Source organism: Cupressus sempervirens, chromosome 8 (genome assembly GCF_028749045.1).
Source record: "Cupressus sempervirens isolate cs-2001-9-10 chromosome 8, ASM2874904v1, whole genome shotgun sequence".
Classification (NCBI taxonomy): Eukaryota; Viridiplantae; Streptophyta; class Pinopsida; order Cupressales; family Cupressaceae; genus Cupressus; species Cupressus sempervirens.
In genome coordinates, this window is record NC_143125.1 from 515,400,531 (window position 1) to 515,418,754 (window position 18,224).

The 18,224-nt window shown below is 36.9% G+C and overlaps 1 protein-coding gene across 9 annotated transcripts in view; it reads right to left on the reverse strand.

Annotated features, from left to right (window-relative positions):
- SDG40 (SET domain group 40) overlaps positions 1-17,819 on the reverse strand; it is a 192,413-nt gene extending 174,594 nt beyond the window's left edge. For 4 of the 9 annotated variants that reach the window (XM_089798265.1, XM_089798258.1, XM_089798257.1 and 1 more), the window contains exons 1-2: positions 17,548-17,819; positions 17,295-17,445 (exon numbers count right to left, since the gene is read on the reverse strand). In XM_089798265.1, the coding sequence (XP_089654391.1) occupies positions 17,295-17,445; positions 17,548-17,675 (279 nt within the window). In that variant the 5' untranslated portion in view covers positions 17,676-17,819. Of the gene's footprint in view, positions 1-7,381; positions 7,627-7,732; positions 9,630-15,998; positions 17,189-17,294; positions 17,446-17,547 lie in introns of those variants that run through there. The other 5 variants (XM_089798259.1, XM_089798261.1, XM_089798262.1 and 2 more) reach the window with 5 other exon arrangements.
- Positions 17,820-18,224: the final 405 nt, after the last annotated feature.

The following is an 18,224-nucleotide window of genomic DNA, read 5'->3' on the forward strand; positions in this document are numbered from 1 at the left end:
ATGGTACTCTTCCTAAACCAGGAGGTGATAATGTATCACCAAGTGATATTTCAGCATGAGTAGCAATGGATAGGAAAGCCCTAGGTGATATATGTTTGGGGGTTGATGACAAGATTATGTATCAAATTAAGAAGTCTTCTACATCCAAGGAAGCTTGGGATACCCTCAAAAACCTATATGGTAAAGTGTCTGAAGAGGATGTTTTCAAAATTGATGATGAGCTTGTCTCCTTAGATCCTAAGTCATTTGATTCTATACAGGATTTCATCATCAAGGTGAATGAACTAAGGAGAAAGCTTACTGATTGTGGGAGTTCTATCAAAGATGACAGATTGATCTATCCAATACATAACAAACTGCCATAATACCATGTGGAAACTAATAGTGACACTAGCGATAGTGCTTCAACAGATTCAAACACGTTGGGTTCTATCGATAGTTACAGCGAGAGTTCACTACATTAGTTCAGTCCACATGCATATATTGCCACAGTAATAGGTCTAGCACAGCAAGGTACATCCAGTCTTCCAGCTCCAGCTTCAATGACAGATTTGGGGGACAGTGTTGATGATCTGCCTCTTCTTCTTGATGCAGAAGCACCTTCTTCAGTTGTCACAAGGGCTCCATCCGACCCTCTTGTTCATTCTCTACATGATCGATCGTCATAGATTGAAGTGATTGTGGATACTTATGACTAGCAGTTGCAGAAGGGTTCTTCATCAGCTAGGGGGACAAACAGTTCTTTGAAACAAGTTCTTCAACCAATTGAGTAGGTTTCAGAGACATCACTTACCTATGGGATTGTTTCCACACACAGTGGAAGCGTCTCATTTGTACCCTTAGCCTTGTTTCTCCCTAAGGGGAGGAACACCATTCTGCAGTCTTGGATCAGCTTCTTCATCAGAGCAATCACTGGCAGGCATTCTTCTTTGGGGACGGAGCCTATTTTGTCTCTCTTCCTCTTCTCATTTTTCTCTTATGTATATATTGGATGTATGTTGTAATGGGGGGCTCTTGATTACTCCATCCATCCGTACATCGTATGTTTTTCATCCCTCTTTTTGGGAGAGGGTTTTACCCATGAGGTTTTCCCTCTTTCCCCCCTTTATGGGAGATTGCATATCATTATGTACATGGGTACCTAACATAGCCTAGTAGTCGGGACCCATCATGCATTGCATCCTAGATTTCTTACACTTAAGGGCATTCCCCTAAGTTGCACTTAAGGGGGGGCGTTGGTGTAAATAAGTATTTACTATTTACACTTTACTTAAGTTTACTTAGGTTAATGCATTATTTATTATTTTGCATTATTTTATTATTTATTTAGGTGAGACACTTAGGAGTTTATGTACTCTCATGAGTTGTCATGTTGACAACACAGAAGTACGCAACTCTAATTCAGCACATGGTGTTTATAACACTGGAATTTGCATCATTCACTGAATTGTCATGTTGACAACATGATATTCGCACTCCTAATTTAGCACATGTTGTCTACACCACTGATTTGCGTGTTATACCATTGTAGGCTTATCCTCACATCATCGCACTTACTTCCGTGCTTAATGGAGGACAACCCATATCTGGTGGACATTTGCCTAGTTGTATGACTTATCATGTTGCTGACTTCTATGCATTCTAGAAGCTCTCCAGAGGCCTTTATATACAGGCACTCCTAATGTACTAACATATGGCATATTGAATGAATATATCGTCATTCTAATCATACTCTCTCTTTAGTCTACTATTGTCCTTGTGTTTGAGTTCCTTGGTCTTGAGTGAATTCTGCCCTAAGCCAAATTCTTACAGTTTTTAATTTAATTATCTTATCTTACTTTATTATTACTTTCCTCATTATTTTGGTTAAATTTGTCTTTTTCAGAGATGCCTACTGTAGCATAATATTTCTATTTGTATTTGGCACAAGTGTTTTGTTTTGTCATGATTTTAAAGCCCATCCGCATATAATTTATTTTACTAAAGCTACAAGTCCTAACTGCCATGAAGATTGATTCTTAGATCACGGCCTTTTTATCCTTTATGATCAGAAGATCTTAGCTCTGCTACTTTTTTTTCATTGTTACACTATATAAGAGATCTATATCAAAACATATATTGGAACATATGATACAATTCAAATTGGAAAAAACAACCCCAACAATTTGTAATACTGATATACCTAGGGTGCAAAGTTGACATAGGCAGGTTCAACATGTATGGATGCCTCTTTTCAATACCAACTGCATACCCTATCTGACTATCTTGGAAGATAAATGTTCTCTAATTTTTTCCTTGATACTCCTTCCTTAATTCCCAATTTATCTCATGAAAATATCTGAATGGAAGCAGATATCTTTGTTGAAATTATAATCAAAGAATGGGAAACGAATCCTGCTGTGCTTTTCACCAATATCGTTTGGTCTGTTGATTACCACCTTCCCTAATTTTTTTTAAACAATTCTCTTAAGCTTCAAATTTGCTGCCCTTTGGTTCGCTGCTCTGATGAAATCACTGCTCTATTTATGAGGATATTTGCTGCTCTGATGAATTCACTGCTCTCCTATTTTTGGTATTTGATGTTATTGACGCCGCCTTCTTCTTTGGCAGGGTCAATAACAAGGGCACTGAAACGATCAAGTTTTAGTGGGAAAATGGTGGATTTACTAGCTGTGTCGTTGAGCATGAGTTAAAAATATTGGAAGTTGTTATCTTTTCTGTTGTTTTACAAGATTTCATGATCTCAAAATCATCGAACCAACAAAGGCCTCCTTGTGAATAGACACATTTATCTCCTATTGAGCTACCTAGGCAGTTGACAAACAACCTAAAGGAACCTTGGAGTTGATTTCATCAGATTTTCAAGAGAGAAATTCGTCTCGAATTTCTCTCATTGTTGTGCAAAAACAAGGCTCAACAAGTATGAATATACAGTCTCAGTGCGCCTTGAGGAAGCCTAGGTGTAGATTGGTGTGAAGCGCCCTGCAACAAGTAAATCCACATCCCTCATAGGGTCAAGTTTAGGACAGAAGTAATGAATCAGACTTAAATATGTTAGCGCTCAAATGTATTATAAACATTTCATTGCTTCTTGAATGGAATTGATTTTAGATGGTTAATAATGTTTGTTGAACATTAAAGATTAATAACCTCCTAGTTGAGGACATTGAAAGTGGTATTAGACATGATCCTGCCATCTTGCAGGGTGAAAGATGGAACAAGGAATCATTCTAGTCAATAAGAAGGAAACTAACAATGTATGTGTATGCTTCACCTCTGTTTTGTATCTTTATGCACTAATGTGTATGTTTCATGTTTTCATATATTCATACATATATTTCATATTTTCAAATATATGTACCATGTGAATTTAATTTTAATTGATCATAAGAATTTCAGAACTAATTGAATGATATGAATTTATCAATTAATACCAAAGTTGTGTAGCATAAACTATTACCAATGGAAATTTTGGATAAAAGAAGCATTGCTTTGTTGTCAGTAAATATTATGTAGCTGACAAGATGTATGTCGTCGGTAAATACTATATAGCCGACAGGCCCTTCGGGAAGGTTATTGTCATGTAGCTGACGGACCCCTTCAGGAAGGTTCTGCAGAAAGTATATATACACCCTCTGAGATCATTGTAATCATCAGAAGAAGCATAATGTAATGTCTTTGGCATATGCGAATAATAAAAAGAGTATTGTTGTTCTTTCTCTATTGTCTGTGTGTATTAATCTATTTACCCCATGCAGTAAACATTTGGCGCCATTGCCCGATGGACCTGGAACGAAGGCAGAGGAATGAAGACTAATGCTGAATCAGTTGAACAAAAATAAGAACAAGCTAAAGTAAAAAGATGAAATATGCACAGCACAAGGGAATTTAATTTTGGCACAACAGGCCAAACGCAAACGAAGGTTTCAGCAGATTGCTGACGGACACCGAAGCACTGAGGAATTGTTAGAAGAGACTCGACAGCGGTTGGATTTGGTGGAAGAAGCAAGGAAGGAATTTCTTAACCTACATACGCCTAGGGAAGAGAATCTAGACAAAAGGGGATTAACTCGCACGGCTTGGAGTGCTGAGCGAGCACGAGCGTGGAGTGAACTCTTCGTCCGAGAGACACTTCTGGAACGGACAGCTTCGCTTGATGAAAACCCTTCTTCACCAAATAGCACAACTGTTGAAAATAACAACTGTTGCAAACAGCACGGGCGTGCGGAGCAGCGCGGGTGTTCTGAACAGCACGGGTGTTCGGAACAGCGCAGGCGTGCAGAATAGCAATGTGGGTGTACATAACAGCATGGGCATACGGAACAGTGCAGGAGTTCAGAATAGCGCAGAAGTTCAAAGTAGCAACGCAGGTGTGCAGAACAGCACGGGTACGCAACAAGTACCTCCAACTCGAATAGTAATGGCTGGACCAAAGGAAAAGTTGCCAAAGTTTGATGGTGATGGAACAGTCGATCCATAACTTCTCTTCTTCCAAAGACACTTCATCATCTGACTCGGATGAGCTACTCTTCTTCTTGTCTTTTGTTTTTTGCTCACTTTCTAAGTTCATCGCACAATTGTAGGCTTCAGTGTATGATGATGGCGGCACAATATTCATATTCTGGCGTAATCCTTCAATAAACCATCATCAGGAAAAGCATAATGTAATGTCTTTGGCATATGCAAATAATAAAAGGAGTACTTTTGTTCTTTGTCTATTGTCTGTGTGCATTAATCTATTTACCCCATGCGGTAAACAAGCTTGAGGACAAGCAATTTTCGGGAGGGAAGGACTGTAATGTCCTCTTCTAGAAATAATATAATATTATAATGATCAATAAAAATATAATTTCTTTATGTAAAAATCAATGCTTAATATTTTAATTCTTCATCAATTATTAAAGTGGCACTAAAAGTTATGATCAAATTATATATCACAAACGATACTGACTCATAGGCTATCACTCCATGTTAAGTCACTAAATATTATAAATCAGCGTAGTGATCATATGTCGAGCAGGTCAAATTTACATTTTGCATAATAAAGAAGCAACAGCATTGGCTAAGAGAATTTAATAACATCGACGAAGACATACATATTCACTTGATCAAATACAATGAAACATATAATCTCATTTAGTTGACAAGGAAGATCAGAAAATAATGGTGATTAAGGATTATTAAGGATAGCATTGAGGAAGAAACTACAATGAGATAATACAAACTAAACAAGATTGTTGACTAAAGTGGTAATATCATATGATGGATAAGTTCGTCACTACAAGAAAGAATGACAATTAAAGATTATAGGAAATTAGATAATATTGTATCATAAATGCTAAAGTAGAAGTCAGCAACTAATATTGGCCAAACACATTGGAATATTGACAAAGACTATTAAATCGTTCTAAACAAAGCTATAAAATAGTTAACAAATAGTGATCCACTAACAAATAGTGATCCACCACCAATTAAGATATACGGGAAGAATAGAAGATGGTTAGTCATCGGTTAATGCTAAGAGGCAGAAGACAACCAATTAATATATAATTATGCAATAATCTATTAATAAGGAGAACTAACCAATTTACATAATACCATAACAATCAACTATGGCATGGTGCAATTATAGAAGAGACGTGTCTACTACTAGAAAGAGATGCAACCATGGGTTACCATAAAATATTTAGAGAAGTTTGATCCTGCTCCATTGGGATCATGGAAGTTTAGAGATGAAAATATTGCATTTATACTGAATGCGTCAGAGGAAGGAGGAATCAAGAATAATTATTTATTATGAATACTCTTCAAGGAAGAGATGAGAAAAAGAAATGACTCATCTACAGTATTGGAAAAATTGTGTGACAGAAAATTGTGCTATAACATATCTGTGAGTTTAATATCATAATGATCTTATAGGTTAAGAGATCCTTGTATAATCAGGCGAAAGCCTACAACATGACGGTAACTTGTAAGCATCTTACGTGGGAAGTCTTGGGCTTGAGTCTACTCGAGCTAAACACATAATAATAATTAATTACAATAAATAATTAATAATTAATTACCATAAATAATAAATAATTAATATAGGCTTCGGCCCATTACCTATCAAAAAAAAGGAGAGATCGAGAGATCCTTGTATAATCTTTTATATATATTGGTAGTAGTGAAATCAGAAATATATATATGAACTAATTTACACAACATTTATATATAATAACAAAATCAGAATTATTTATATAAATATTTATATTGATACTCAGTATATTGCTATTGAGCTAAGAAGGGAAGGTTGTGATGCTACCAAGAAGGGACTTGTATAAATCCAAGCAATGGATCTTTATCCCAAGATAGGGTAGCGATCAGCAACCCTGAGCGCCTTGCAGGCAAAGTTTCAAGAAAGGCTTAAGAGCTTGGATCAGTAAACTTTGAAGGAATCCATTGCAAGTTGGTCTCTAGGCAACTTGGACAACACCAACTCCTTCCATCAATAAGGTGAATAATAATAAGATTGGATATAAGCTAAGTTACTGATGTTGGTTCTGATGTTGATGCGGGTGCAGGGTGCTAATGCACGGATGCACAAACTTTTTTGGAAGGTGATTTTGGATGTGTTTGGGTGTGTCCATATATGTAAAAAAAAATTAATAGATATATATATATATACACACTACAATTTATGTATGCAAAGAAATGCAAGAAATATACAAAAATAAATCATTCCATAGCTTTATACTTCACCATTGATAGTTCAAATTGAAATAACAGTAATAAATAATTAGTAAATTATTCAAGTTCAAGATTCCAATGCAATTGGAATTACAAAATCAAAACATAGTTCACGATTCAATGTTGATCAATCAAGAGTCAAGACTCAAGATTCAGAAATTAAATTCAGTCAATCAGAATCATAAGGATTCTCAAAAAAAAAATCACATTCTCATCATCTCCTTCTGCTGCAAGAGTTGCAAGTTCATTTGAACCAAACATGGTTCCACGTGTGCTAGATGCATGTGCCATGATGTTATCAACGTCATCATTTGTCATTACAATAAGATCCTGAAGTGTTGCATCCAAGTTCACACATTCAAGGGCTACATCCCAAAGTTTGGTTGACCCTTCCTTGTATCCATCCTCCTTACATTACAAAAGATGCAAGTTGGTGTATATATAAACCAAATCCTTAGCTTTCTTTGAGCCCAACCGGTTGTTCTTCACAGAATGGATATAGAAGTATGTGCTCCAATTCCATTCAGCAGCAGAAGAACTTGCAACCTAGATAGTGTTCATAAGTTAAACATACAAATGAAAAGCAAATTAAAGAAAGTTAAACACTAAATTTTACAATACAATTGTTCAACAAAAATAAATGAAAACTTACTTGTGAGAGGATCTTGATTGCAAGAGGTTGTAGATTCTTAAACCACCATGTGAGCTCCCATGTTAGTTTGGAATTTTATTGCATATGGAGTAAGTTTCGATCCTGAAGCAAATAAGCCAAATTCTAGCCTCTCCTTTCAGCAAGATGGAGTAAGTTTCGATCCTGAAGCAAATAAGCCAAATTCTAGCCTCTCCTTTCAGCAAGTATGTACTCCAATTCCATTCAGCAGCAGAAGAACTTGCAACCTAGATAGTGTTCATAAGTTAAACATACAAATGAAAAGCAAATTAAAGAAAGTTAAAAACTAAATTTTACAATACAATTGTTCAACAAAAATAAATGAAAACTTACTTGTGAGAGGATCTTGATTGCAAGAGGTTGTAGATTCTTAAACCACCATGTGAGCTCCCATGTTAGTTTGGTCCTTTATTGCATATGGAGTAAATTTCGATCCTGAAGCAAATAAGCCAAATTCTAGCCTCTCCTTTTCATGCATTTCATCATCTAGAAGAGCCTTGCAAATGCATTGTATCACCCAATAGCAACTTCTTCATCCGTATATGGTGCAACTCTATCCGGGATAGAAAGTATTTCCAAGCTATAGTACCTTGGAGATAAGGCATATGCAAGGAGGTGCAATAGGGTAGTCATCTTCTCCCAACAATGATGAATGATTGCTTCCACCTTATGCACAAGGTTTCACATTCTGTGGGGTCATTCTCATGAGCTTGATTGGAAAGCTTTAACCTTTCTACCATGGTGTCCATGTCATTGTACACATCGCCCAAGCAAGGTGCATTTGTATCAAAAAAGCGTAGCATAGTCATGATAGGCTCAATGAAATCCAAAACAAATTGCACACGAGCCCACCAAGCGTCATCCAAAACCAAACCCCTAACATTCTAGGCTCTCTCTGAATTTGAAGCCTTTCATACACACCAAACCCCTAACATTCTAGGCTCTCTCTGAATTTGAAGCCTTTCATACACCCCATTTGGCTCAATGCCACTTGCACCTTCAAGAGTTGTTTCATAACAGATGCAAATCTAGTCTCAACAACCTAAGCAAGTTAACAATATGACAGTAAATATGAAGCAAAGTTATATACAAGTAATAATTTGATAATTGAATATGAATATAAAACCTATTCAAAATAAATAAATAAATGAAACTAACTAATTACAATTTTAAATTCACCTTCAACAACTCCAACTTGAAGAATGATCTGAATATGGATTGTGACATGTGGTGGTTTGTCACAAACATTTGCATCTCCTCTCCCTCTTGATATATTTGCTTCACCCAATCTATTTGGGTGCCGATTTGTTGCATGACCAAGTTGAGAGAGCGTATGGTGAATGGTGTCCAAAAAATATGGTTGTATCGAGACTCGACCAAAGTTCCTGCACCCCTACAATTTTTTGCATTATCTGTGACCACCTGGACCACATTCTCGCTGCCCACCATCTCTATTGTCTCAATGAGAATTCTAGAAATGAATTGTGAGTCCTTAACTTCTCCTTCACAATCAACCGCTCTCAAAAACATTGCCCCTTTGGGAACCATTGCAATCACATTAATCAATGGTTGATTTCTTGTATCTTTCCATCCATCAAACACAATAGTTATACCAGAAGCTTTCCAAGAAGTCCTAATTGGTTGAAGAGCTTTGTTTATAGAAATCTTTTCTTTTTGCAAAAAAGTAGTATGCACCTTTTCAAACCCAAGATTAATGTAATCAGCCGAAACTTTAAGGATGGCTGCGACCATTTCCTTCCAATACAGCAATCTTACCAAATTGAAAGGAAGACCACTAGCATAAAGACAACATGCAATTGCTTCATCAGCAAGCTCTCATGCCTCCATTTTGAATGCTTGATACAACAAGCCTCTTTTGTGGGTAATAACTTCAACTTCTTCCTCTTCTCCCAATTGTAAGAATGGATGTTTGGAGGATGCAACATTATAGGTGGGAACATTCACTTTGCTCTTCGTGAATGAAGGTTTATACAAATTTGTTTTTGATTCACTAACTAAATGATCAGCAGCTTCTTGTTCTTTTATAAATCCAGCTAATTGTGCATCGCTCATCCTTTTTCCATCTTTGCTTCCCTTGAACAATCCTATTCCTTTACCCATAGTTCAACTTCTCGTTCTCAGCCACTTCTCGGCGAGGCCAAGAAAAAATTTCTCGGCAAATATCAGAGAGAAATCAGCAACTCCTCGAGAAAATATCGGGAATTTAAAAAATGACTTTAATTTAATTAAAAATGCATTTTTTTCACAAAATTCAATAAATAGATGCATGCATTGAGTCGGTAAATGAGTAAACAAACCAAACAAGCTGATCTAGATATATATAAATGCAATAAGTAACAAAATTGCATCCTCATGTGGAATGTCGATGTAGTAAACAAGCTACAAATAGTAAATACCAAATTGTCTTTGTCAAAATATAAGCAAATACAAATGTCAAGTTCAATTTGAAACTAGTCTACATCTTCCTCTTCCCCATCCCAGTAGTTCTAGTAAAAACTATGGGAGGGGGAGGGGGTCTAGCAGCTCTAGTTGTAGCAGTTGTTTGTGGTGGTGCTAGTGTTGGCCCTGGCAAGGACTCCTTATCATCCTCATCCTCACTCTCACTGTGCTCACTGTCACTGTCCTCAGACTCCTCATTCTCACTGCCCTCCTCCGGAATGTCGTCTAGTCCCATTGCAAAACCACCCTCCTCCATAGCCTTCCTCTCCAACTCATATATTTCATCCTCAAAGAACAGTGAAGGCTGCTCCTGTGCTGTCCAATCACCAAAAGGATCTATGTCATCCAGATCAAGTGGCTTAGTTGCTGCTACCAGTACCTTTCTTATGCGCAACTTGAGGTTATAATGCACAAAGACAAGGTCATTTAGGCATTTTTATGCCAACTTGTTCCTCTTCTTTGTGTGAATAGATTCAAACAAGCTCCAATTACGCTCACAACTAGATGAGCTACAAGGCTGACATAAGATGCAAAGAGCAAGCTTTTGCAGATTTGGGACATTACCACCCCAATTTCGCCACCAAGCATCTGCAAGATAAATATTAAAGAGTTAGAAAGCAAGATGAGGACAAGTTTTTGTAGCTTATTTATCTACTTAACATGCATGTGAGAGACTCGAAATTCCAAATATTGTACCTGGTGTTTGAGTTTGTCTGCATCTCTTTGCCAAGGCTAAGGAAAATAGTTTGCCCGTTGCATTTTGATACACTTCCATCTTGGCCACAATGAGGTCTCTCACCGCAATGTCGGGTACCATCCTCTACATGCATTTACTAAAGCCCTCCATGACCTCTCCATTGGGATCCGCATATGATGGAGAGAAGCGGTAACAAGGGTTGAAGAAATACCCTACTGCATGAATGGGTTGGTGGAGCTGATTGCTCCATCTCCTATCAATAATATCCCATAAGGGCTGAAATTTTAGGCTCTCTCCCCTGTACTTATTTCTTACAGCCTCTTTCACCCTATCCATGGCCTCATAAAGGGACCCCATTGGGGTTTGTTCCCCATCTACCAAGCAGAGAACTCTAACCAAGGGCTTCACCACCTACAATTGAAAAGTAGAAAACAATTATTAATCAGAGAGTAGGGTTATAAAATAATAATGAAAGACTTGATTAATAAGTACAGAAAAAAAAATGAAAGACTTAATTAATAAGCACAGAAAAAAAATCAAATTTTGAAGTTTCCAACTCACATCCACAATTTCTGAAGCTCGCTCAAAAAACTGGATGTCAAACACAATGTGTGCAACACTCTGCCCATCAACCTTCTTTGAATAACTTGACTGTAGCCATTTTGGACACACAAACATCTACCTCAAAGGATTCAGATGTTTAAGAACACTTTGCAATGTTAAAAAAATCGTCGCAAATCTTGTGACCGCGGGTCTAACCAACTCCTCATCTTTGGTGTAGTCTCTCATCAAGCGAAGGACCCAAGGGTGATTGTAGATATATTTTGTTATTGTCCTTGCTTCCTCTACAACTAGTTTCACCCAATCCAATTTCCCTATATCCTCCAAAAGGTGAATAACATGCGCTGCACAAGGAGACGAAAAGAGTGTGTTATGCTTTTCTCGTAAGATCCTACCCGCCGCCACATATGCCGCTACATTGTCGGTTATGATTTGCACCACATTTTCAGCCCCAACCTCTATCACAATATTCTCTAGCATTCGAGCTAAAGTCTCAGCTATCTTTATCTTGTCCAAGGCATCCAAGGATTTAAGAAAGACTACTTGATCGTTGCAAGAAACTAAAAAGTTGATGATGGTACGATTTCTTCCATCCGTCCATCCATCTGAAAGTATGGTGCAGCCATACTATTTCCATTCTAACCTTTGCTCTTCAACCAAATCTTTACCCCTACAAATAGCATCTTTCAACAATCTACAAGCACGAAATAAAAAATGAAATTCACTTTAAGTACACAAGTTTGATTAAGAAAAATTACTTTCAACAAAAACAAGTAAATTGTAAAACTGTAAAAGTATTGAAGTTTGAAACAAGTGAATTACCTCCCATTCAAGGCTGCAGGAGTAGGTGGTTTGTAGCCCTTTCCTACTACTATACAACCAGTCACAAAATTCAGAAAATATGGACTTCCTGCAACATTGAAAGAAAGCTTGTTAAAAAAACCAAAAATCAGCACATTGAATGTCAAGTTACGTTTCTATGCACAAAATAACCATCAATAGAAGAGTTTTGCGATCTACTAGACCCAACAGATGTGGAAGTTGACCCTGAGAACCCGCCACAAGTAGGTGTGTTTCGTACGTGGATCCTTGGGCCACGAAAAGAGCCCACTATCCCCTCAACTGCTTCTTCTTCTTCATCAAGGGTGGCTGGATAGCTAGTCACATGACACAACCCACATCATCTCATTATGAATCATGATAAATTGATAATTGTTTTAGCACAAGCATTAGTCGTGATTAGAAAATAATAAATGATTGTTAAAAGGAAACATACTTTGCGATTCATAAATGGCTGCCCTCATGACCAATTTTGCCATTTCGCTTTTCAACTTCTCTTCTTGGGCACTAAGCAAAGCAATCATCTCCCTTTTTATTTCCTCCGTAGTCACATCACAAATCCTTGTGTCACGCTTTTCTATACCAGCAAGGTGGTACTTCAAACGAGATATGCCTCCACGGATTTGTCTTTCACATTTCATGCATATGACACTATTATACTCTGCTCCTTCAAAGGCATATTTCCATGCACTCTAGCCCCTTTAGGGCGCATGCTTATGAATCCATATGGACATGCTACGGGACCACTGGAAGATGCTGCAGCTGACCCAGATGCAAAGGAAACCATACTTGCTGGAAAATCAGAGAATAAAACAAAAAATGTATCAGCCTTAAAGTTTTGAAATTATTGAGAAAAAGTTGATAGTTTTTGGGAAAATTGCAAAAAGATGGTGTTAGGTCTTTGTCATGACTCATTCACTCTAAAACTGTAGTCATAAAATGTATTAGAGAACATTACAAATGCAAGATATGCAAGTATGATGCAGGATATGCAAGTATGGGAAGACAAAAAAAAGCTCAACTCAAAAGAAAAAAAATTGAGAAACTTACTTGTGGATCCGGATTTGCTTGGAAAGAACTTCGAATCTGCTGGAAATCGCTACAAATCACTGCCAAACACCTAAGTGCTACTCTAAAACCCTTCTCCTCCACCCAAGATGCCAAACACAGCAAATGAAACAATGAAATTGTGTTTTTAAAAGCACAAGTATGTACTGGACGTCACCTGCGAGAAAATAGTAAGTTATCGCACGAATTTGGCGATATATCGCCATCTTCTTGCCAACTTCTCACAGCGATAAGTTCAACTTCTCGGGGCCCTAAAGTGGTGATAAAAACTAGAGTTTTCTCGCCACCAAAAACTTCTTGCGAGAAGTAGACTTATCGGCAATAAAACGGCAAGATTTTTATCTATGCCTTTACCAATAGATCCCATAAATGAGCTTTGACTTGAGAAAAGAGTTGTTGAATGGTTTACTACAAGGTCACCGGGAGAAGGGGAGACTTGGAGGTCTCCGGTACTAGTACTAGTACCAGTATGGCAATTTTACAAAAATAGGAGACGGGGGTACTTGGAGACGGCAATTATTTTTAAATAGTTAAAAGAGTCTAATGCTAAATACAAAATTTGAAAATAGTAATAATGTAAAACTAAAAGACTAAAGTAAATAATAATAGTAATGTTACATTAATATAGAGTCAAATATCTCATTGGTCTTAATTTTTGTATTAAAAACATTAAAATGAGGGCTAAAATATATAAAATTATTTAATATTATGTCTTACATTTATATTTTATCAGGAGACTTCGGGAAGACTTCACTTTTTGGATAAGGAGACTGGGAGACTTCAAGAGACTTCGTCATGAAGTCTCGATCTCTGAGACGCAACTTTTAGGGGGGAGACGGGTCTCCCTGTAACCATGGTTTACTATGACATACATTGCATTTCCAAATGTATGACCCACCTCCTGAAACCTATGATAATCTTGTGGTATGTCTCCATAATGGAGATGCTACATCAATATTGAAGTTATCACTTGTTCACCTTGCCCTACTGCTGAACTTTGACTACCAATAGTGGTCATTCTTTGTAATGATCCTTAATCAAGTTCTCTGGATTTTAGATTTTTATCCTTACTTTGGCAACCTCTCCTCAATTGTCATTTTCATTAAAACATTCTGCTAATGCCCTTAATGTTCTCTCACATGGAAAATTATATATCTTGCAGTTTAATCAAGTTCTCTGGATTTTAGATTTTTATCCTTACTTTGGCAGCCTCTCCTCAATTGTCATTTTCATTAAAACATTCTGCTAATGCCCTTAATGTTCTCTCACATGGAAAATTATATATCTTGCAGTTTGAAAAGTCGCATCTTTTCATTCTCAAAAGATATTTTACTTTATATAAGAGTATTAATTAATATTATTTTATTAAGAGAGGATATTTAATATTATTTAATATCTCATTTACTATTTTAAATAGGATTTATTTCATATATCTCATTTTATTTTATTATTTATTAATTTAAAAAGTATATTATTATTTATATTATATCTAGATATAATATAGTTAATTTCATAATAATAAATTTTATTTTATTTTATTTTATTATTATTTGATATTTATAGGTTAATATCAATTATTACCTTGATTAATATCATTTATTTATTAACAATACTAATAAGTTATTTTAATATAATATTTCTATTTTAAATTATATTTTTATTGTATATACTAATTAGGGCTCATGACATTCTTGCACAAGCCAAACAATGAATCTAATAAGAAAATAAAAAAATTAAATTAGAAATTTTAAATAAACTATGAACATCAAACATACAAGTGCAATAACACGATACAGAAATACTAAAAAATGATAGCTAAACTTATGGTGCTTAGCTGATGGTAAAAATCTCAACACAATCCAATCCCAAAGCTAAGCATCATAACTCTCATGGATTGTGGAAATCTGATCTCCTTGATAGCTAAACTTGTTCCTTCATTTCTTTTTTTTTTAAATAATAATAATAAGAAAAAACTTGAATAAAATCTTCCAAAACTTGAAAAAAATCATCACGACCTTGCTTTCAAAATGCCAAAATGAGGACCAAATGAGAAGAGAGCCCAATTGCAAACAAAATGAGAAGAATGAGCAATAGATGACCTATTTTAGGGCCGTTTTAGGGTTTTGGGGCAAAAAGGAGCAAAAATATAATTTAAAAAGTCAATTTAAAAGATATTTTTGAAGTCACTTAAGTGACTTGGCATTGAAAGTCACCGGTGCTCTCCAGATGTGCCCAGATATTGTTTGGGTTCTCTCTGAATGCTCTCGGATGCATCTTGCGTGCATCCACAAGTGTTTGGCAAGCTTCCTGTGCGAATCAGTGCAGCATCCAAATGCATCCGAGCATACTAACACACCAGAACCAGCATCCAGCGATTTCATGGACGCACCGGTATCTTAGGATATAAGAGTAAATCCTCACAAGATAGGGAAATTCCAAGATGGGTAAGGATATATATCTCCAATGCATTGAGGGAAAATCTCGAGATGGATACAAACATACAGTCCTGATGCCTTGAGGTAGCCTACTTGTAGATTGGTGTCAAGCGCCCTGTGACAAGTAAATCCACATCCCTTGTAGGGTTGAGTTTACGACAGAGGTAATAAACCAGACTTGACTATGTTAACTCTCAAATGTATTATAAACTATTCATTGTTTCTTGAATGGAATTGATTTATATGGTTAGTAATGTTTGTTAAACATTGATAATTGATAACCTCGTAGTTGGGGACATTACAAAAAATAATCATGTTTAGCAGTTCAGACAATCTTCAATGATGAGTATATTTTACCCACTAACCAAAAATGCAAAGAGGTCGATTGTACCAAAAAGAAAGCATACAAAATGAGTGTAATATAGCGAAAGTAGTGAGCATTAGAAAAGGCTCAGTGATCTCCATTTTGGTAAAGAAGCAAAATATCGCATACACAAAACAAACAGAGTACTGATCACCTGAAGTCGGATATACTCACCATGGCCAATGATAAAAACTGCACAGCTGGGAGTAGAAGAGAACAGTAGTCGCCTCCCTTGACGTTGCATTGTGTTTCTTCAGGCAGACTATACAGCAGACACCTCAGCGACCACCACTTCAAACTCAAACCCTCAAAATCCTACGACTTTCTCATCAATGGTTTCTACTGCAATCGAAGCAAGGGGCCAAAAAATGTAGAGCCAAGGTCATGCATTGCATGCCATGGTTCGGTGCCTCTATTTTCCCAACATGGCAAACTTTGTGAGCGCATGTAAGAGCATAATCTGGAAGCTTAGCAACCAGCCCTACATTCAATGTTTTCTAGATGCCAAGGCCGGGCCCAGCTTCCTTGTCACCTCTTTTCACCATGTCCCAAAACTAGGCCATTAAGATGACAAGGAGCTCGTCTCTGAATAAGGGCCTCTGCATTTCATCAGCATGATTGTCAACTATGGCAGTTACAGAAATTTCCTGCACTTGCACTTGAAGATATGGGCGAACAAGAGTTCAGCAGCAAGGCCATTGTCAGGTGGAACGACAACAAGGAGAGGTTACGGATGAGTCTCCAATGGCTCCCTTCTGTCTTGCCGGAGAAGTGTGCAATATGTGATGTGGTTAAAGAAGGAAGTGCGGATTTATGAGCAATTTACAAACCAAAAAGAAAATTCCAGAGCACGCTTGGGAAATATCGAAAGCAGGTGGTAGCATTAGTGTAAGATGTTGGCGGCTGAGATACTCTCAGTGGTCATCCACCGCATACAACGGCCTATTTACAAACGTTTTTTCTTCTCAATTGTTCCCGGTTCTGCCATGAGAGGGTCGGGTTGTTTTGATGGTCTTGATGTACAGGGTAGGAAGTAGACCACCGATTTCGACCTGCCATTATGTGGAAGCTTACCGTGCTTCACAGGGCATGGCTAATAAGCTTGACTCAAAAACTATGCAGTTGAATCGTTAAGCGTTTAAGATAATATATAATCCTCCTCCTTGTCAGTTAAGTTGTATATTGCACATATTTTGTATCCCTTGTGTTTTGAATTCGTTGCTTAGCTCGTGCAAGCTCACTCTTGGCAATGAAAAACAACCATGCATATGACCAAGCCCCAGAAAAAAACAGTCTCCACGAAGATTGCAAACGCTGGACAAAAAAAATTACAATACGCTTGTCTCTATATGCATTATCGCAAAACAGTTACCATTGTGCCTGCAGACTCTAGCATTTTGCCCATTTCAGAACCCAAAAAGAACTAAAAAATTCCGTTGAGATGGAAAACACCAGAAAAATAGTGAGCACCTGTATAGAGGACAAATTGGGGTGATGTCCTAAACATCTAGCGAGTTCTCCACCATCTTCTAGCAGGCTATGTCTGCTCATTAATGCACTTTTAGGGACTTTTAATATCAATTCCCCTTTCTGAACATCCCGAGCTGCAGCCAGCCCTCTCCTGCCATATAAATTTATACAACAAAGACAGGCGTCTATCAGTGAATCCAACATCTTTCTGCTTTAAAGCCGCAATTGGGTGATTTGGATTGTCATAACTTACCCACCAGCATTGGGAAAATTGGAAAGGAAAAGAGAAGAGCCCAAGCAGGAGGTGTTTTTAGGTCCATCTGAGATGCCAATTGCAGCTGCCCATCTCAGAAATGTTTCTGCTTGGGCGTAAGAAGCCATGATCAAGCAAATTGATTCTTCAATCTCAACCACCGCCAGATCACTCAGAATATCGTTACACTGTCGGTGTACCAGTATTTGAGGGCTAATCTATTTTCAAGACTAAAACTGCTGTACCAGTACATCATGGCTAATGTTTCAACTTACGATTGATGATTTGAATAGAAAATATTAGTTAGACCAATGAGTTATAATTATTTTTGGAGCTTCAACTTTTTAATTAAAAGTTTATTAATTATAACATATGTTTTTTAAAAGTCAAAATATTATATTTTAGAATTATGTTGGCCCGCAACAATTTTAGTCAAGAAGGAAAATGTTTTCCTCAAAGTGGAATTGGGTCTAAATTCAAAACTAAGGTGGTGGGAAATAAGTTTGTGCGGTCCAAAAGCCTATCACATATTTATTGTTCATTAATTGTTCATTGATGCTATCTTTATCTACAACATTCTCTTATGCAAAAAGTATGCTTGTTTGTATTCAACCTAGAAAGTAAGCACTCTGCTCATTTCTAAGTTCATGCAAAAGTGTAGGAAAATGTGGTTGCCC